General features: G+C 58.9%; 2 protein-coding genes across 2 annotated transcripts in view; one reads left to right on the plus strand and one right to left on the minus strand.

Moving 5' to 3' along the window:
* Positions 1 to 10,745, minus strand: part of EVC2 (EvC ciliary complex subunit 2) — a 55,056-nt gene extending 44,311 nt beyond the window's left edge. Inside the window, exons 1-5 of the mRNA XM_081099313.1 lie at positions 10,509 to 10,745; positions 5,557 to 5,625; positions 3,384 to 3,573; positions 1,988 to 2,097; positions 212 to 265 (exon numbers count right to left, since the gene is read on the minus strand). Coding sequence (XP_080955439.1) covers positions 212 to 265; positions 1,988 to 2,097; positions 3,384 to 3,573; positions 5,557 to 5,625; positions 10,509 to 10,709 — 624 coding nt within the window. The 5' untranslated portion in view covers positions 10,710 to 10,745. The remainder of the gene's footprint in view (positions 1 to 211; positions 266 to 1,987; positions 2,098 to 3,383; positions 3,574 to 5,556; positions 5,626 to 10,508) is intronic.
* A 1,729-nt stretch (positions 10,746 to 12,474) lies between these two features.
* Positions 12,475 to 21,117, plus strand: part of EVC (EvC ciliary complex subunit 1) — a gene marked incomplete at its 5' end in the record, with an annotated part of 45,465 nt that continues 36,822 nt past the window's right edge. The window contains 3 exons of the mRNA XM_081104816.1: positions 12,475 to 12,648; positions 15,130 to 15,255; positions 19,689 to 19,772. Of these exons, the coding sequence (XP_080960942.1) occupies positions 12,475 to 12,648; positions 15,130 to 15,255; positions 19,689 to 19,772 (384 nt within the window). The remainder of the gene's footprint in view (positions 12,649 to 15,129; positions 15,256 to 19,688; positions 19,773 to 21,117) is intronic.

Below are 21,117 nucleotides of genomic sequence, written 5' to 3' on the forward strand. Positions count from 1 at the left end.
GCTGTAGTCTTCCTGCCACAGCCGCCTCTCGGGCTCCGGCCTCAGCGGACCTTCCCCCAGGAGCCCTGCCCCTGGGTCCTCAGATGCACGCAGCCCCAGCCTGCTGTGGGGCACGGCCACCCCCCCCCCCAGGTTCTGAGAGGGGACTGCACCCCATGGGCATAAACACATCCAGGGCAGCAGGAGCGCCCAGGCTGGAACTTCCTCTTACCGTTACTGTTTCCTCGGCTGTGATGGTGAGCAGGGCTTTCAGCTGTGTTCTGTTCTAGAAAACAAACCAACAAAAAACGTGTTGGTCAGCGGGTTTTGGAGTCTGACGCGTGGGGTAACGTTTGGTTACTTCCCACCCACTGTGCCCAGAGCCCAACGGGGCCTGACTGTTGGGGTGTCAGAGTGTGCAGGGGTCTTAGTCCCGTCGGGGGGGAGGTGGGACCTGGGAAGCTGCCTGCTCTCCCAGAGCCGCTGTGGCTCCTACCCCGTGTCCTCACTGAGACACTGGCAGCCAGCTGCGGCCGAGCGCGACAGCCAGGTCCTAACCCGCTCACACTGCGCTCCTCTCCCTCGGGCCCCGCCCTGTCTTCCCACACCCAAGGCCCAAGCAGACAGGAGCTTCAAGCGCCGAGGAGCTGGTCTCCGCCCTGCAAAACGTCGGTCCTCACCCGGGCTCACGGCAAACACTCCGGGCTGGGAAACACGTTGGTCAGCGCGTGAAGTCAGGGGCGCGGCCGGGCCCTCCCTGCAGGACCCGGGGCTGCGCTGCCACCGGCCCCAAGTTGCAGTGTTGGCTCTGACAGCCCTGTCATCTGAGACTTGATTTAACGCACCCGGTTGCCAGGCCTCTGACATCGGGAGTGCTTCTTCTAGGCCGTTTTATCTCTATTTTTTACTCTTCTCTGTCCTCCGGCCTTGACTTTGCACTGAATTATTTTCTGAGAGATCTGTCTTTTCCAACGGTTTTCTATCGTTTTCTTGCATCCGGCCCTTCCCTTCTGGAATCTTCCCCCTTCGCAGCAGCAACGCCACACGCAGGCCCGTCAGCCTCGGGTGCGAGGGCCAAGGCAGCTGTGGGTCTGAGTCGGACGCTGCCCTGTGACCTGGGCGTCCCCTCTGGTCTTGTTTCCCAGGCCCGTGAATATCCTTTCTCCAGGGGCTGGCGCCAGAACTGAATGGCCGAAGCAACTAGCACGGGAGCGGCTTGAGGACAAGGACGGGCCCTCCCCCTCCCCGGCCCCCAGGGTGTGCACAGCGCCTGCCACACCCCACGCAACCAGGGCATTCCCCGCCCACGGGGATTAACAGAAAGGTGAATGCGTGGGCTGAATCGCGCCCCGCCCTCCCCCCTCCCCCAAATCCCCAGGGTGAAGCCCTACCCCAGTGAGACAGGATGTGACTGTGATTAGAGATGGGGTCCTCTCAGGGGTCATTAAGGTCATCTGAGGCCATCAGGGTGGGCTCTGTCCAGTGGGCCTTATGGGGAGGGGAGGACACAGAGGGACAGGCCTCAGAGGGAACCACCCTGCGGACACCCTGACCTCGGACCCCAGCCTCCCGGTGTGAGGGCGTAAGTTGCTGTTTGAAGCCATCTCATCCGCCGCACTTGGTCACGCAGCTCCTGCAAACCAACCAGGGTGAAGGCCACTGGCTGGATGCTCGCTCTGCGCACGGCACGGCACGAGCATCAAAATCTAGTACTAGTGATCCTCCTAAGTCTGCGCAGGCCCACGGCGTTCAGTGATCACTCGAGGTCATAACAAGGGGCTCAGGGCCCAGGCTCGCGGCAAAGTGTGTGGGATGCCTGGGCCTGTGCACTTATCCGGAATTTGATGTCATTGAAGGAGGAAAGCAGGAGGGAGGGAGGGAGGCAGGGAGGGAGGGGGGAAGAGTCAGGGGAGGGAGGAACAGATCCTGTGCTCTATGTGTGGATGTTGCTAAAACCACCTCCCGGGCAGTGAGCAGGCAGACAGCAGAGCGACGCAGCCATACGCACCGCGGAGGTGCTCTGGAAGGTGAGCAGGGCCGGCAGCACCAGGACGTCTCCACGGCCAAGGTCCCCGGCCTCCAGAGAGGCTGTGTAGCTGACTGAGAAGGAGTCTCCGACTGCTCAGAGAGAAGACACAGGGGTCACGACAGGGCCTCTGCCACATAGCCACGTCCACCTCACCCCAGACACCCATGTCCCACCACCAACAGATAGCCACGCCCAATACCCCGACAGCCACGCCCGACACCCCCAGACACCCATGTCCCACCACCCCCCAGACACCCATGTCTTCAAGAGGAGGTGGCCACCGAAGCCCACGTGGGCAGCAGGGGAGCCTTAGCGGGGAGAGCATGCCTATCCTTGGCGCCCTGGCTTTTCCTTGGGAGGGGCTGTGGGCAGGTGCCAGGGGCAGGAGCCCCTCTCTGCTCCTGTGATGTCATACCTGCCCCTCCCCGCAGCACTGCCTCAGACGGAGTCTGTCTCCCGGGGTCTGCGCACAGCAAGCGGCGCCAAGCCAGGGCCTGCAGGTCTTACGTACGCATGCCCTCCAACTTCGCCTCCCTGTGTGACAGGCTATACCAGCCTAGCACGGGCTCCATCTCTCTGTACTCACACTTCTCTCCGGCATATCCTGGAACGGGCTCCGCTTACTGAGTGATGGCAATTTTGGTCATTTGGGTGATGGATGTACTGGGGTTCACTATAAATCCATCTTTGCTCATGTATGAAATATAGCCCTGGCCGGTTTGGCTCAGTGAATAGAGCATCCATCTGTGGACTGAAGGGTCCCAGGTTCGATTCCGGCCAAGGGCACATGCCTGGGTTGCAGGGTCGATCCCCAGTGGAGGGTGTGCAGGAGGCAGCTGATCAATGATTCTCTCTCATCATTGATGTTTCTATCTCTCTCTCCCTCTCCCTTTCTCACTAAAATCAATAAAAATATTTTTTAAAAAAGAATGGAATTTATATAATACTTTAAAGACTTTTTCCCCAAATCCTCTCTCTCTGTAAGTGAAGTAACAAATCCAGCCTGTCAGATGCTGATACTGGAAGGCGGTCCCCTCCTCTGACGGCCCATCCGCCGGGAGGACTAACTGGGAGAACACGTGTGCTGTGTCTAAGCCAGCCGTGGGCAAACTACGGCCCGTGGGCAGGATCCGGCCCGTTTGAAATGAATAAAACTAAAAAAAAAAAAAAAGACCGTACCCTTTTATGTAATGATGTTTACTTTGAATTTATATTAGTTCATACAAACACTCCATCCATGCTTTTGTTCCGGCCCTCCAGTCCAGTTTAAGAACCCATTGTGGCCCTCGAGTCAAAAAGTTTGCCCACCCCTGGAAGCGCACGCCTGTGCTCGGAGAGCCTGCCGTTCCCTCCCTGCCCGGCCCGCTGCCACCACCTTGCAGAAACCGCCGCCTGAAGGCCTGCAGCCCTGCCGACGACGTCTTGTTTCCCGCCGACTCCCTGACGGCGAGGCCGGTGATGTTGTCGAGCAAAAGCAGATCCGACAGGTCGGCGGCCCCCGGTGCCGCGGTGTTGTTCACCAGCAGGCGCACCTGGGCCGTCTGCGCCACGCTCGGCCCCGACACCTGCGGCGGGATGGAGGGAGGGCAGATTCAGCGACAAGGCCCTCTCCCTAAAATGGTGCTCCGGCTCGACTTGGGCGCGTTAGGTCAGGCAGAGGTCCGTGTACGCATGCACGTGTGTATACATATGTGGAGGGGCACACACATGTGTGCACCCGCTCATACTTGCATGCACATGGCACAAAACGTCCCTAGGACAGAGGGCATGAGGGTCTCACAGAGGTTCTGAGAATTCCCCAGGCTGATCTCAGAGGCCTGGGAGAGTCCTGGCACAGCCAAGCTGTGGCCTGGCGACAGTTTGCAGTAACCCGGACTCTGGGATGCGGTGAAATCGTTCCTATGGAGAAACGTAGAGAAAGCATCCGGGCACAGAACCAAAGTCAGGCTGGGGAGAGCGACACTGGGTGCCACGAGAGAAGCAAACAGTGGGCTGTCTCACTCCCTGATTTTGAAGAGTTGGCTCCAGAGCCCGCCCGGGGCCTCTGCCTGCCATCTGGTCTCCAGCATCGCCCGACCTGGGCTCCTGCCTGCAGGCCTGTCCCCCTCCAGGTTCTACCCGGCCACGTCTGGCTTGGCTGTTGGAAGCAGCCAGTGCCCAACAGCGGGGCTCCCCACCCGGGCTCTGCAAGCTCGCTCTGCTCCTCTCTCTCACTCATCTGCCACCCTCCCTACCCCTCCTTTGCCCGGCATGTCCCCAGGAAAGTGACTCAGGGATCCAAGTGCAGAAAGCAGGTTGGAGACTGTGTGCTGTGCACGCCACCTGTGTAGGGGGAAGAGGAAGGTGTGTGTCCAGATACACACAAGTACACACATGCACACTTAAGATTGCATGCGTGTGGAGAAAACATTCTAGGACATGGAGGGACTGGAGCCCTCATTGTAGGGGGCAGGGAACAGGACAGCCGCGGGCCTGGGACAGGATGAGGGCTGGGTGCAAGGGTTCGCTCAGAGGGCTCGGGCTGCCCCACCCTGCACATCCCAAGGGAAGGCCGGTCCGGGACCAGCTCCTGCGGGACTGACCTCCAACGCCCTTGGAACACCGCCTGGTAAGGGGGTGTCACACACGTGTGGATACCTGTGGCCTCAGGCCCGAACAGGGAGTGTGACTCCTGGTGGGGGCCTCGGGCCACGCTGTGTCACGATGACCTCCGGAGGGGGGCTGGAGACTCAGTAACTGACCACCCCAAAATAAATCCGGGGCACCCAAGGCTCAGGTGAGCGTCCCTGGCTGACGTCACACTTCCCTGGAAAATTAAACGCTGTCCTTACAATCACCAGGAGAGGGCAGCGGGCAGCTATCCCTCCGGAACGCTGCCCACGTGTGTTTTCCTTTGCTGAGCACAACCTCTTTGCTGAGTTCTGTGAGGCCTCCTGTTTGTTTTGTTTTGTTTTGTTAATCCTCACTCGTGGGTATTTTCTCATTGATTTTTAGAGAGTGTAAGGAAGGGGGAGAGACAGAGAGAGAAACCTAGAGGTGAGAGAGACACATCAACTGGTTGCCTCCTGCACATGCCCCGATCAGGGCCGGGGACCGAGCCTGCAACTGAGGCACATGCCCCTGAATGGGGAGCGACCCTTCAGTCCGGGAAGCAATGCTCTAGCCACTGAGCAAACTGGCTAGGATGGTAATGCCTTCTATTGAACCACTGAGCTGACAGTGGGCTTGCAAAAGCCCACTCGTAGGATTAAAGTCCTAGAAGATGGTAAATAACTCTTTAACCTGTCAAGCACCACAGCCATGTGAAAACCTACGCTAAGCGATCCCAGTGGATTTTCACTAACAATAATTTCATCGTCACCAAAAAATTTAGCCCTGGTGAAATAAGATGCAAATCCCTCGTCATGTCAGCTCATCACTCACGTGCCCAGACCTGGGTAGCTAACCCTGCGGTCTCCCCGTTCTTAAATGCGTCACCTCGCTCATCGATGATGTGGGCAAAACCCAATTATCTTCCCTCCGAGCGTAAGCCCCCTCCGAGCACTCACCACCGCACATTTCTGAAAAACCACTCCGTCCTCAGAAGTTCCTTGAGTGTCTCTTGAAATGTCTCCACGCTACAAGAAAATACAGAAATTATTAGGGAAAAAAAAACCCATGTCATACCGCACGCATTTAGGAAAAGTGCAAGGTGCACTTTTGAGGGGGTAAAGAAATGCCTTCTGCTAGTCCAGCAACTGCCTTATGTAACCTCGGAGATTTCTTTTAAAGAGCAGCAAAGGGCTGGAACCTAAACCAAGGAGGAAAGAGGAATGCGGGCTTTTCCTGGTCTGGGTGCATGGGAGCGACACCCGCTGTCACAGGGACGCCACAAACCAGGGCTGGCATTTTAGCCGGAGGCATTAATGACTGCTCACGCCTCCTGGGTGTCGGCCCACGGGGTACACCTGCCCACACAGCGGTGACGGAGTGGACGCGGGTCGCCGTGCACTGGGCAGCCTCCCATCAGCTGGTCCATCATCCACGTAGAGAAGGCGCCCAGGTCTGGCCCCCTCCAGCCCTGCCATGGCTCCCCTGGAAAATCCCAATGGAGAGCCCGGGCTCGCCCACCAGACGCCAGCCCCGCCGCCCCTCATCCTCACAATGTGTTCATTCTGCCCTTGCCACTTGCCCCCTGACCCAGGCCTGGCCCCCATAAGGACACACCCTTTACCTACATACTCTGAATCACAGACCAGGCAGGGCAGCTCTCAGTGAGGTCAGTAACTATAATAATGGCTATTATTTCCCTTGTGCTAGGTGTAGCCCATCACTCTATATACCCAAATTCTTTTTATTTAAAATACTAGTGGCCCGGTGCGCGAAATTGCGCACGGTATGCCGCCCGCCACTTCCACGGGAGCCGGCGGGAGCCAGAGGGAGGAGGTGCCGGGGGAGGGACCGAGAGGTGCTCTGCGATGAAGCCAGTCACGCACACAGCCCCACCCACCCACACACGCCTGCTGCACACGCAGCCTCCTGCTGACCGGTCATTATGCGTGAGGGCATGGTGACTATTTGCATATTAGCCTTTTATTATATAGGATATTTTTATTGATTTCAGAGAGGAAGGGTGAGGGAGAACAGAAACATCAATGATAAGAGAGAATCATGGATTGGCTGCCTCTTGCATGCCCCACACTGGGGATCGAGCCTGCAACCTGGGCATGTGCCCTGACTGGGAAACAAACCGTGACCTCCTGGTTCATAGGTTGATGCTCAACTACTGAGCCACACCAGCCAGGCCGTACCCAAATTCTATTTCTCCCATTTGAGAGATGAGGAAACTAAGGCTCATGGATGCCAGCTCACCTGCCCAAGGTTACACAGGCAGGAAGCTTGGACTCTACCCAGGCCTGTGTAACTCCACACCTATGATCCTTCCACAATGCACACCCCCTTTCCAGAGCGCTGCCCTCCCACTGCCCAGGGGCACAAAGATGCACAGAGGAGAAGCAATGCTCCTGAGGACGCCTGCACGCACAGCAGCATCAGCCGCCAGGCCTCTGCCCCACCCTATGCTCCCAGCTCGGTGACATGCCAGCACCCCAGCCAGTCTCTGAGCCCTCACGCAGGGTCCTGGCTGGCGAGTCCTCTGATGCTCATATAGCATCCTGCAACCAGCTAAGAAACACAGCTTGGCTGGGCCAACGTGGCTCAGTGGTTGAGCGTCAACCTATGAACCAGGAGGTCACAGTTCGATTCCCAGTCAGGGCACATGGCTGCTTTGTGGGCTTGATCCCCAGTAGGGAGCATGTAGGAGGCAGCCAATCAATGATTCTTTCTCATCATTGATATTTCTCTCTTCCTCTCCCTTCTCTGAAATCAACAAAAATCTATACAGTGGGGCCTTGACTTACGAGTTTAATTCATTCCGTGACGGAGCTCGTAACTCAAATTACTCTTATGTCAAATCAAAAAGTGAACGAGTGAGACACGTGATGCTGGGCTGATGTTGTGGCGTTCACTGTGGCGTTCGCTGCGCCAACTAGCAGTGGGGTATCTGAAGCTGGCTCGTAACCTGAATTTTAGCTCGCAACTCAAAGCAAAAAATCGGCTGAGAGGGCTTGTATCTCGAAAAACTCATTAGTCGGGACACTCGTAAGTCAAGGCCCCACTGTATATATACAAGGCTAAACGAGCAGCTGACCAACTAACCGGCCAGTAGGTATGACACACACTGACCACCAGAGGGTAGACACTCAAAGCAGGAACTGCCAAGCAACAACAACTTTGCAGAGTGCCTGCTCACACTCAGGGACCCCTCAGGGGATGTTGGACTGCCGGTTTCAGCCCGATCCCCATAGGCCGGGCTGAGGGACCCCACCTGCCTGAGGGACCCCACTCACTCCGCAGACGCCCTTCAAGCCCCAGTCCTGCTCCAGGTGTGGCCGGCCAGGGAGGGACCGCAGGAGTTGGCTCCAGGGCCGAGGCAGCTGCTGGGGCTACTGCCTTGGCCTGAGGCAGCCGGGGCTGCGAAGGCCTACTCTTGCACAAATTTCGTGCATCGGGCCTCTAGTCTATAATAATAAAAGGGTAATGTGCTAATTAGGCTGGATGTCATTCCAGATGAAGCTGGGGCTGGAGGGAAGCCGCCTGGGTCCCGGGTCCCGGAGGGAAGCCGGTGCTGGCAGCCGGGGGAAGGAAGGCCTACTCTTGCACAAATTTTCGTGCACCGGGCCTCTAGCATATTTATAAAAGAAAAAGAAACACAGCTTGTGGAGCAAATACGCGCAGGAGGGGCAGCTGAGCACAGAGGTGCTGATGCAGGAGGGCGGCAGACACGGAGGCGCTGCCGTGAGGGGCTTCCGCAAGTTAGCTGAGGACTCCCCAGCCTTCCATCTGCTCAGGCCCAGGCCTTCACTTATTAGTACGTCCTTGACCCTTCTGTCAGCCCACGCCCACTCCCAGCAAATCCCACTGCCTCTACTCTACCTTAAAAGCATTCCCACAACTCAGCACCGCTCACCGCCTGTCCAGCTCGTCTCCATCGCCCGCCTGGTCTCCACCTCCCTCCTCTCTTGGTCTCCTGGCTCCCTCCGCTGCCCTGTGCTCTATTCTCACCCCTGCCATAGGGATGCTTTAACAGGACGGCTCAGAGCACGTCACGTGCCGGCTCCCATGGCCTCCATCCTACTCAGAGTACCAGCCGGAGGCCCGACCACTGGCTCTACTCTTCCTGTGGGGCCTTTCCTGGGCCCCTCCTCACCCGCTGGCCTCACCCCTCCCCTCCCCCTGCCCTGCTCCTGCTGCACAGGCCTCCTTGCTGGCCCTGGACCACACCAAGCAGACCCACCAATGGCCTTGGTCTCACTATTATCTCAGCCTGGAAAGCTCTTCTCCAACATGACCTTGAACTCATTCATCCCATACAGGGAGGGCTCTGCTCAACGGGCCGCCTCCTCAAAGCGCCTCCCTGGCCACCCTGTCTGGAGGGCACTCGTCGCCCTCTCTTGATCCCCTTTGCCGGCTGTATTGCTCTCTGTCGCCTCAACCACCATCTGTCACATCAGGGCGACAGCATTACCTAGTGTCCTTCTCCTGCCCCGAGAAGGCAGGTCTCCTACGAGCAGGGACTGCCCTGTGCTCTTGTGTCCCGAGCCCCCAGAGCCCCAGGGGGGCCCTCCATAAGCACTGGGGACGAATGGCCCTCTCGAAGCCCCTTGTCCACTCCGCCCTTCACCCTCTCTCCTTCCAGCAAACCTGCAGGAGAACTGTCCTTGGGGATGGGACATTCTATGGTCCGGGCTTCCAATACATCAGCCACCAGCATAGGGGCCACCGAGCACTTGACATGTTTACATTTAAACAGCCACACGTGGCTCTGGCTACTGACGTGGACACAGCAGGTGGCGACCGTGTGGGAAATGGGGTGAGTGCCTATTGGCTCACCTCTGCAGCAGGAGAGAGAGGGAGGATAGGTTAACAGGGAGCATTTATGTTCAGGTTTTCAAAGCACTTTCTTGCAGAGCCGAGCGAAAATCTTCTATCAGAACATTCTGGCACTGGCTTCCTGAGGGAGGAGCAGGTGCAGAACAGCAAGGAGGGGGGTGGAGGGGGCGATGCCTCTGGACCGGGCCAGCGCCTGAGCACAGGGCTCCCTGCAAGGCCTCGGAGGCAGGAACCTGCAGGGTACTTTTTAAAAGCTCAGTAATTGACACCATGGTATCACCTTTGTCTTCTCTAGGAAAAACCTGAGAACCAATATTAGAAAGTGAAGGAGACCTCATTAAGAGACCTGCTCTCTGTAGCCCCCTCCGCAGGTGCCCTGGGACAGCAGGTAGAGACCCCTCCTGGACCAGGGGGCTGGGTGCAGGAGGGCCGGAGGACCCCAGGGTGGGGATGGCTCCTGAACCCACATTCCTGGGAACAGAGGCTGGGGTTTGCCATGGACCTCGGGGTGTACACAGGGGAGGGACGTGGTCAGAGGTATACACCTGGACAGGTCACCTAGAGATCTGGGGGAGACGGGTGGGAGCGAGCACAAATCAGGGGGCGGGGGAGACCCAGAGAAAACAGTCCCGGAAGGCCAGAGGGGGAGGGGTGGGGACTGAACCAGGGCAGGTGGCCCTGCGGGAGGGGCAGACATCTGGCCTGATCAGGAGAAAAAGGCAGCAGAACTGGTGACCATTTCGGGGAGAAGAGGTGAAATCTAGGGTGACAGCCAGGGCTTCGCGCCTTCCCAGTTTGGGGACCGCAGAGGGAGGCGCAGGGTGGAGAGGGAAGTGGCAAAATCCATCCGCCAGGAGAGCGGTCGGTCGGGCACAACTCCAGCCCGTGATCCCCAAACTGTTCTCTTGGCAACCGGCGCTCTTGGTGGAGCGCTCCCTCCCTACGACGCTTTGGGCCGTGAACTCCCCAAACTCTCACATCGCCCCCTGCGCCCTCCCTTTCTGCTCAGATCCCGGGCTCCACGGAGCCCAGCCGCCCGAGTCAGACCGGAGACGGGCGCCCTCCTTACCTGCGCCGCGCGCTCGGGGCCCGCCGCCCGGGCTGCGCGGGGACCCGGGGGCGCCTGCGCGCCGAGGGGATGCTGGAGGGGACCCGGGCCCGCGGGGAGCCGGCCTCGGACCCCGGGCACAGCGGGCAGCGCCAGGGCGGCGACCAGGAGGCCCTCAGCCAGCACCCAAGCGGCGTGCCCCGGGGAGGCCGCCCAGCCCATCGCCGCCCCGGCTCCGCGGCTCCACAGTGGCGGGCGCGGGGGCGTTTTGGCCGCTTCCGGGCCCGGGCCCGCCCCGCCGCCCCGCCGCCGAGCATGCCCAGTGCGCGCCCAGCCCCGGGAAAGTTTTCTGGAGATGCCGGGGGCTGGGCTCGGAGGGCGGGAGGCGGTCCCGGCCAAGGACGGGGTGGGAGGGAGCGGGCCTGGCTGGCGCGGCGCGGCGCCGGTGGCCACACTGGGGTTAGCTCACGCCCACCCGGGGGCTCGGCACTACCCACCGCAGACCCGGAGACCCCCCTGCTCCCGAAGATTCCAGGGCCTCCCAGTGCCCCTCCACGAAGGCCCACATTGTTCTCTAAGTGTGGGGCGTGCAGGAGGCAGCCAATCAATGTCACTGATGTTTCCATCTCTCTCTCTCCCTCTCCCTTCCTCTCTGAAATCAATAAAAATATATTAAAACAACAAACTAAAGCTTGGGTAACCAAAGATATAGCCCCCATAAAGCAAGAACCCCAGGTTATTGCCCCCACAGACCTCCCCAGGAGTCTTGGAGATGCTTCTAAGGACGCATTTAAGAAGTGCTACATGGCATCATGCAAGCCCTGAAGCCAGACAGACCCAGGCGTCAACATACCTGTCCCATCGCCGCCTGGCAACACCTGGGGGAGCCACTTTTCCCGTCTAGTGTCAGTTTCTCCATCTATAAAAACTGAATCTGGATAATAGCTCCCAGCCTGCCCCGCGGAAGGGCTGATGAGGAAACGATGAAAAAACTAGAAGTTTGAGCTGCACATCCAGGTTAAGAACACGGAAGCCATTCTCTGCTGTAGCAGCTCCCGGTGGTCCCCTGCCCCAGCCCTCCTAGGGAATTAAGCTCCAACCTGTAAGAGTGTGTATGTGTGTGTACACCCGTGTGTTCCCCGCTGTGCCCCCCCCCCCCCCCCCCCCCCGCCCCAGGACAAGAGCTGGCACACAGCAGCTGCTCAGCTAATGTTTGCTGCGAGAAAGAGCAAGCTGGACACATCTGGTTGTTTCTCCCCACACAGGCGTGCAATCCAGGCCCTGGCCTTGACTGGGTCCTTGCTGGCCTGGTGCTGGTTGGAGCGGCGGGTTTGCTGTAAATGCCCAGGCAGCCTCTGGTTTCTCCAGGGGCTGGGAGCACACTGTCTTAGAAGAAAAAAAAAAGCATTGAGACCCGATTCTGAAGAACAAGTTCAGAGGCAGCGGTGGCCTGTGCCGCCCAAGGTGGCCAGGCTGGAGTCACGTGGCTCTCACTCTGCGCCTCCTCCATCCCCAGGTTTGCTGAGAAAGTTGGAGACCCTCAGACTGAACGCTTGGCGGACTGTAAGCGCCCAGTAAACTTCTCCAAGCAACGGCCTCCTCCGCTGCAGGGCACCCCTCTCCGCTGAAGTCCGGGGGCCCAGGGGAAACCAAGAACCCTCGCAAAACTTCTCCGGCTGGAAAACGGCTACCTCCGGGCATGCTCAGTACAAAGGCAGGGCTGGGGCGGGGGCGGCTCAAAGTTTTGGGCGGAAGATCCAGGCTCCTCCCTCCGGCTCAGGCAGCGCCGGGACCCGGGAAAGAAGACCCGGGCAGGAGACTACACAGGCCGGAAAGTCCGGAGAGCGCGCAGCGCCCCTGGCCCGCCCGGGCTCCAGGCTCCGAGTCCCGCGTCGCCGACCTGGCGGAGACGGTGCACCGGACGGCGGGCCGGAGCGGTGCCTGCCGGCCGGCGGGATGCAGCCGGGCCGCGGCCTGAGCGCCCCCGATGGCCCGCGGCGGGGCGGACTGCGGGAGCGACGCGCGGCTGCTGCTGGGCCGGGACGCGGTGCAGCCGGTGCCCACGCTGCTGGCCCCCGCCGTGCTGCTGGGCGCCGCGCTCGGCCTCGGCCTCGGCGTCTGGCTTGGCTGCCGCGCCGCGCGCCCGCGGCCCCGACACCAGGTAGGTCGGCCGAGCCGGCAGCCAGAGTGCGGGGCGCGCGGGGCGCACGGGGCGCGGGCTTCCTAGGCCCCTGGGCTGCGAGCCCGGGCTCTGCGTCCCCTGGACGGGATGGCGGGCTTCGCGCGCAGCTGGTCCTTGCTCGGGGCTCCCTTTAGGTCCCGGAGGATGCGGAGGCGGTGCCTGCCACGTGATGTAAACAACCGCTCAAGTCCTCCGGCCTCGGCCTCGGCCTCGGCCTCCGCATCGGTAGCCCCGGGGGCTTCGCCTGGAGCTGGCAGTGGCCCCGCGGGGCGTGGAGGACCGGAGGCCTGGGGATCCCCGCCCGTGGATGTCCCTCTGCTTCCTTGCTCTGTGCGTTACTAGTTCGCCTCTCCGGAGTGCCCGCTGCTGCCTCAGGCTGCACTCCTGCTGTCATCCATGCACTCACTCACGCTCCTACAGTAAACGTTTCGTGGCACCGCTCTACTGCCAGCCCGTGGCCGGGTCTTAGAGCCGCTCCGTGAGCAGGTGAGGCCCTGCCCTTGGCTGGGAGGCCCACAGCCTCCAGGAGACAGAGGACAGTAACATCTGAGTCTGACAGCCCCCTGAGCTCTGGGAGGGAACAGGACCTTCACACTGAGTGCCGACTGTTCTTTCCTGTCCTCAGACGTCCCCAGCTTGTCCCGTCCTGTTCTTCTGTGAGTGTGGCCGTTTCTCACATCTCTCTGAGCAGCTTGTCCTGGCTTAAGTTTTCTTTTCCCCGGGCAGTGTCTGCCCTGGTTACTTCTTCCTCTTGTTTGTTTGTCTCTCATGGAAGTCTGTGACCCAGGGGCTGGTGACGCTTGGCCGCCTGGTCATTTCTAACTGAGGAGCAAAATCTTGATGCTCCCCTGTGGGGAGGGTGAGACTTCCTCCTGGAGCAGTGCTGTCCCTGCACAACCCCTTACTGGGCCGCTGTGACTGCTCAGCAAACGCCCCTACATCCCTGGCTTCATCATCTGCCCCCCCTCCCCGACCCACCCTCACCCCGCCATCCCTGGACATGCTGAGCATGCTCCTGCCTTGGGGCCTTTGCACTGGCTCTGCCCGCTCCTTGTCCCCAGGGTACCTGAAGGACTTGCTGTCTCACTTCCATCAGGTTTCTTCTCAAATGCCATCCTGTCCAAGAAGGCGTCCTCCCCTCGCCCATCCATTCCTTTCTCTACAGCACTTGTCACCTCTGACAACTATTTACTTATTCTTTGATGACATCTCTCTTCTGCCGCTGGAATGGGAGTGCCAGGAGGTCAGGGGCTTTGTCTTGTCCTTTCCTCTCTTCCCAGTGACCAGAGAGAAGAAGGCTTGACACCCGCCAGTATTAGATGTTCCACAGCAGTAGCTGACTAGCTCAGTGACAAACGGCTGATATTTCTTGTTCCAAGACGGTCTCCGTGAGCAGACAGTGGTCCAGGAGGGACTGGGTCAGTGTCTCTGGCATACTGGGATTTAAAGTACATCGGTGCTTCTGTTCCCTGCAAACACAGAGTTAGCAAAACTGGGTCAGTGCCCCGAGAGGATGTACAGGGCGAGGCTCCTGCGAGATTCTAGTCATAATGTTTTCATAACCGATCAGTACGTGGCCTTGTTTTACGTGTGCTTCTGAGTAAAGACATGCTCTCAATATGTATTTTTGGTAGCACTGAACTCCTGGTCCACAGCGCCGTAAGTCAGGCCTGCGTGAAATTTATCTCACGCATTTTCTCTCCAAAGCACAGCCTTCTGGTGCCCTGGACGCTAGACCACACTGCAGCCTGCACTTAGAGGTCCCTGCAAACAACAGAATTGCTACAAAAAAGAAAAAGAAAAGGCACTAGATAGAACACAGAAAGGGCGCTTGTTTGCGGTCTGAGCTGAGCAAGAGGCGGTTCATTCTCAGTTGGAAAAGGCACGCCAGGCGACTCGAACTTTTCACCGCCCGGCACGCCCAGGGAGGACCGCAGCAGCACCAGGTGTTGGTTTTGGGTTACAGATAAAGGTTAGCAAGCTCTCGGATCTGCAAATGCAGAATCTGCCAAGCGCGGTCACCGGCCGTTCACATAAAGCCATTCTGTGATTCAAGGCAATCTAGTGTATTTTCTGAAAAGTCATCCCGTGACATCACTGGGAATAACAGGAAAATTGATATTTAGGTGCCGTTTCCTGAGTTAAGCGGCTAAGCATTCAGGAGCGCCCAGGTTACGGGGCCACCGCCCTGAAGGACGATGGAATGCGCTTTGACCCAAGTGTTGCCTCCGGGACCTGAGGTCATGCTGAGAGGGGTTTCCGGGGCTCCTCAGGGTGACCCCTGGACAGCCTGGCAGGATGCAGCTGCCCCCGAGTGGGAGTGACAGACGGGGCAGTGCGCACAGGCCAGGAGGAAGCCCGGAGCCGAGCAGGCGTGACCGCTGGGGGTGGGGGCCTGATGGCCACCGTCCCCGGGGCCCTGGGCTGCGCACTTCACCCCATCCCCCGCTTTGGTTTTAGGTAGACGACGTGCAGAGTCTGCTCAAGAATTTGGAGTCTAGAGAACAGACCCCGTCCGAAGCCGGCTCCCCGCCCAGGAGGAGGAAGAGAGGGGCGCGGACCTCAAAGGATGCAGAGGCTCTGGACGTAAGTGGGGTGTGGGGTGTGTCTGCCCAGGTGCATGCTGGGGTCCTCCGTCCCCCCTGCCAGCACAGGTGTCCTCCAGACGAGCCTCTGACAGAGCTGAGGTCCCAGTGAGCTTCCTTTGGAGGCATCATTTACACACAGGACCAGGCAAGGTTTTCAGCTTAGTTTGATGAGTGACAGCTGTGTACACCCTTGTCACCGATACCCCAGTCAGAGACGCTGCACCCCCCGGAAAGCTCCCCAGCACCCTGCGCCCCTTTCCGGGCTACCCCCCACCCCAGCCCCTTCCCGAGGCGACCACTGCAGCATGTCCAGCGCTGTCGCTGGCCTCGGCGTCCCAGGCTTTTACACGTGCGTCTGGTGCCTGCGTTTCCTCGGGTCTCGCCTTCGAGATGCAGCCTCGTCCTTGCACCTGTCCGTCGTTTGTCCTGTGGTCGCGCGGCCCGTCGTGGGGATGTGCCGGGCGTGGCGCTGGCCGTGACCGCCATTCCGAATAAGGCCTCTGTGAATGTGTGTGTATAGGTTTGTTTGTTTTCCTTTAGTTTTATTTCTTTTAAGTAAAAACTAAGTAAACATCTAGAAGGTGGAGCCCTGGGCCTTGGACGGAGACGTTCAAAGATGGATTCTCCCTGGACCCCCTTCCTGGCCCCACACTCAGTCCAGCCCAAGCCTCCCAGGGAGCCTCGCTGCCTGGGTGGGATCCAGGATCCTGGAACCCAGGCCCAGCTCTGCCACCTGTCTGCTGTGTGAGGTGGGGCAAGAAACATACCCTCTCTGAGCCTCAGGTTTCTCAGCTTTACGATGACGGTGATCCGCCGGCTCCCGGGGTCCCCGTGAGTCGCCTGGGTTCATTCCGGCCGCGGACTAGGGGCCGAAGCAGCGTGTGCAGGGAGCGACGGCCTTCCCCCTCCCAGGAGGCACGCTCATGTTTTCTCCCTGCGGACTGTTTAGCTGTGCCCAGGCCGCGCCCTTGTCAGGCTAATGATTGCCAGAGCTGAGTTAAAGATCTGCCCGCTCCGGGGACTGGCTGCCCGGGTGCCCCTGCCCTCTGCAGACAGCGCCTCAGAGACTGGGCAGGGGACTGACTCTGACAGGGCACGTCCAGCTGTGACCCCCGTGTCCTCTAAGGCACAGAGAACCGAGGCAGGGTGCCTCCTGTCACTCCTGGTCTGAGCTCCGGAGAAATAGCTCATGTCAGCCCGAAGCAAACACAATCCCGTGGGCTCCGGGCGTGCGGCTCCCAGCCCCGGCTCGCTGCTCTGCGTCCTGGCCTGGCAGTGGGCGAGAGGGCCTCTCCGTCCCTCAGTCCTGCTCTGAGTCATTTCTGAATAATGGCATTGCTTTGGCGGAAGAAGTTTTTCATTGAAATTTGCGCTGCATCCAGTTTCCTGAATGACCGCGTGGCTGCCGCTGGGAGGTCGTCAGAGCTGGGGGGAGCTCTGAACTGGGGAGCCTGACAGCCCACACAGCCGGGCCCCTCAGGCTGCGGACGCCTGTGCCCTGCCCCAGGCCATACTGAGTGCCTCCGGGCCCCTGTCCGCCCTGGGCCTGCCCTCGAGGGGATGGTGCATCCAGGGGACAGGACAGAAGAGCCACAGCAGTCTCAGGTCTCCCACGTGGCTGGGGTCACACCATCAGCTGGGACTGTGTTTTCCTGCACAGGCCCGGGCGCCCCATCCTCTGGTCCTGCTTCCATAGGTGTCAGGTGGACCAGCCTCTACATCCTTTTCTTCTCATAACTGTGGGTTATTTTTATTGATTTCAGAGAGGAAGGGAGAGGGAGAGAGAGAGAAACATCAATGATGAGAGAGAATCATGGATCGGCTGCCTCCTGCACACCCCACACTGGGGATGGAGCCCGCAACCCGGGCATGTGTCCTGATCAGGAATCAAATCGAGACCCCCTGGTTCATAGGTCGACGCTCAACCACTGAGCCACACCAGCCGGGCAATGCTTTTCACAGGAAGCGCAGTTTTTGCTTTGTGTCTCCCTGCTGAAGATGAACCCCCGGGAGGCAGGGGCCAGGCCTTCCTCCCACTGTTCACCTCTTCTGTTCTGTCCTCTCGCTCGATGAGAGGAGGTTAAAGTGGCCGCGCCCTCTCTGCTTTTGTGTGGAATTCTCAGCAAGGGTGTCTCCTCTTGTACGTCAGCCAGGCCTGTGACGTCACGTGGCCGCGTTCCGTCGGGCCTGCCCCTGCTCCGCAGACTCGGCTGTCTTGAACTTCTTAATCATTTCTGAGTAAGACCCCCGTATTCATTTTGTACTGAGCCCCGCAAACTATGTCACCAGTTCCGAAGACAGGCTTTTCATCTTACTGCCATTCTTCACTTTTGTCCTAAAAAAGCAGAGAGCGAGACTGGGTGCTGGGGGCGGGGGGGCGGTCCTCCCCTGGGGTCAGCGGGCAGCCAGGAGGGTTGGCAGCTGGGCAGTGGCGGGAACTGCATGTTTAAATGGTCATCTGATTGCCCAGGAGGATGCAATAGAGGGTGTCAACCTCTTGACCTTGGTTTGTCCCTCTGGAGCCAGGGATCTGAGTTCAAATCCCAGTTCTGGCATGTATTAGCTGTGCAGCCCCAGGCACATGGCTTAACCTCTCTGTGCTCATCTCTCCTGTGTGAGAAATGGAGACGGAAACCTCTGTCGCCAGACCCTTGGGAGCTTAAGGAGGAGGCACATGTGGGAGGTTTCCCATTCTTGTCACCTAAGCCTATTTCTGCAAGTCGTAAGGGACGAACAGAAATGACGAGAACTGGGCCCCTGCCCCTCCCTGCCCTGCTCAGTGGGGCAGCATGGGGAACCCTCTCAGGAGACATAAGGGGCCTGGTGCTGGCTCGGGCAGGTGCTGTTCCAACCTTCCACGTTGTGAGGAAGCGGAAAATCTGTATTTTTCGCTCATTGTCATGGAGCTCTTTCTTCAAGATTCAGCTGAGAAGCAGGGAAGTAGGATGGGTGCGGTTTTCCCCCACCAGCCTCTGCGAACTGGTGGGTGGAGATGGCTCGAGGTCTGCGCGCCAGGCTCCTGACTTAGCTGCCTGCTCACCTTCGTCCACGTGCTGGTTGTTTCCAGAACATTCATTCAGCACCGACTCTGCCACGTGCAGGGGGACGTGCTGGCAGGGGAGAGACGTGAGAGCCGCGGGATGGAGAGCGGCTGGGAAGAGCCGTCCAGCTGCGGTCAGGAAGGCTTCCCGGCGGTTCCTGAGCAGGGCCTCGCTCGCGGGCTCCTCACCGGCCCTTCCAGCGGCGTGGTCTCGCTTCTGTCCTGCGCGGCCACTCGCTGGGTGCTTCACCTGCGCGGTCCTGGGGACAGGCACCCACCTGGACACTGTCTGGGAGGACCAAGGCTCAGAAGAGTGAGAAGACCGCCCACCTCTGCTTTTTGTGTGAGGGAGGGTCTAACCCCAAGTCTTGCATGAATATTGCCGTGTGTAAGTGTTTATGCCGGCGGCACAGCTAAAATTATTCTGTCGGACTTTTCCACTAAAATTTGCAGTTTTAGGAGCGCTCTTGTTCATTATTGTCATAGTATTTAAATCCTGATTTCTTCCAGAGGTGAAGACTTGGAATTAAATGCATGTGCTATTTAACATCTGTCTGCCCCTCCGTCACCTGTCAGTACATCCATCCCTCCCCATCCAGCCATCCACCATCCACCCACTTGTCAATCCGTCTATTCATACCTATCCATCCATTCATCTGTCCATGTACCCACCCACCCATTTGTCTGTCTGACTATCCATCATCCATCCATCCATTCATTTACCTGCCCATCTATCTTTCCAGCTGTCTGTATATTCCTTTACCCATTTTCCCATTAATTCACTCATTCATCCATCTGTCTACCCAATTATTCACCTGCCCATCCATCTACCCATCTATCTGTACACTCATCTGTATACTCATCTATCCACATATTTGTCCATCCATCCATCCATCCACTCACCTGCCCATCTATCTATCCATCCACCATCCATCCACCCATCCATCCACTCACCTGCCCATCCATCTATCCATCCACTCACCTGCCTATCCATCCCATCCATCCACTCACCTGCCCACCCATCTATCCATCCATCCACCCATCCATCCATCCACTCACCTGCCCATCCATCTATCCATCCATCCATCCATCCATCCATCCATCCATCCATCCATCCACTCACCTGCCTATCCATCCCATCCATCCATCCATCCATCCACCCACCTGTTGTCTGTCCATTCGTCCATCCACCTGTTGTCTGTCCATTCGTCCATCCACCTGTTCCCCCATCCATCATCCATCCTCTGCTGAGGGCGTGCTCACTTTGACCTGTGTGAGCCTGCGGTCCCTTTGCCAGGCAGCTGTCACAGCGCGGTGTGGCACTTTGGAAACCCTTGGCGTTTATCCTCTGTCTCCCGGAAGCTCCCCATGCCGTTTGTTCTTCTTCTCAGGAACGTGAGCCGTCCTTCAACAGCAACGTCACAGCATTCGCACTGAAGGCGAAAGTGGTCTATCCCATCAACCAGAAGTTCCGGGTGAGAGGCCCGCGCTCCGTCTCGGAACCAGTCACTCAGTGGTGCCCTGGAGGTCGGGGTGGAGTCGTGGGGTTCGATGTGCAGCTCAGGTTCTACTTGCGGGTTTATGGCAGCCTTTGTCATAGGGTGAGCGTGAGGCTTTGTCACCGAGCAACACTTAGGGGTGTGATGGCAGTGTGGTCAGGGCCAGGGTGCGCCTGGTGTATCAAGGTAAGGAAATACCGTGGTGTGTTGTACCCCAGGCACACCAGGCACAGCACAGTAGGACGGCGCCCACCTGCGTGCACAGCACTAATACAAATACCGATACTGACACAGCTTCCAGCACCTCGATCCCAGACCCTGAGGCTCACGCCAGCAGCCGACACTCCTGAACACTTGCGGTGGGGCCGGCCTTGTGCTCAGCGTTTGTCGTGCATCCGGCATTCCAGCCTCACAGGCTCCTATGAGATAAATAATACTGACGTCTCCCCGTTGCACAGAGGAAACAGGCCCAGAGGGGCTCACGGCCTCCCGAGGTCGCTGCAGAAAGAGGCGGGGCCAGCCACCCCCCTCACCTGGCTACAGGCCTCACACCGAAGGCAGGCGTTCAAATGGCAGCCGGGAGCTTCGCAGAGAGCGGGCTATCCCCTGGCGCCTCAGGAGCCCCCAGCCGGCGAGATGCTCTGTGTGAAAAAGAGTTTGCTGGTCAAGAAAGTTGAGGAAAATGCTGGCGGGAAAGAGGACAGATTCTGGAGTGACCCGGACTCAGTCCGAACTCCCCCCGGCCCCCCCACCCCCTTGCTGTGTACTGCAGGCCATTTCCTGACTTCTGGGGCCTCGGTTTCTTTATCTGTGAAATGGGAGCAATGGGCCCTCCTGCCTCACCCAGTGGTTTGGGTTAAATCGGACTGTAGACGTAAGGGCTGAGGCCTGTGTGTGACAGCTAAGCATGCACCCGTTCTGTTCCTAAACCAGCACTGGCCTGGGAACAGCCAGAGCATATCGAAGGCTCTGAGAATTCCTGCCCCGAGGAAACTAGTCCACCCTGGCTCATGCAGACTTTCCCAAATTAGATTCTCCGGGGAACCCTTACGGTGAACAGAAACGGGTGGCAGTTCATGGACCTGTTCCCCGGAACACACACTGGGAACCACTTCCTTCCTTAGCTCTGTGTGTGGTGGGGCGGGGGAGGAGGGTACACTCCCAGAGCAGGGGCCTTTCTTCAGCACCACACCCACGCTGGGCATGGCTGGGGTCAGGGGAGCGTGGTCCTCACCCTGGAGGCTGCCCCCGTCTGGGAGGGACACGGTGTGGTGTCAGGCTGCACAGAGGACAGGGGCCTGTAGGAGCTGGTGTGGGCTGG

The sequence above is a fragment of the Myotis nattereri genome, assembly GCF_964212035.1.
Source record: "Myotis nattereri genome assembly, chromosome: 1".
NCBI lineage: Eukaryota > Metazoa > Chordata > Mammalia > Chiroptera > Vespertilionidae > Myotis > Myotis nattereri.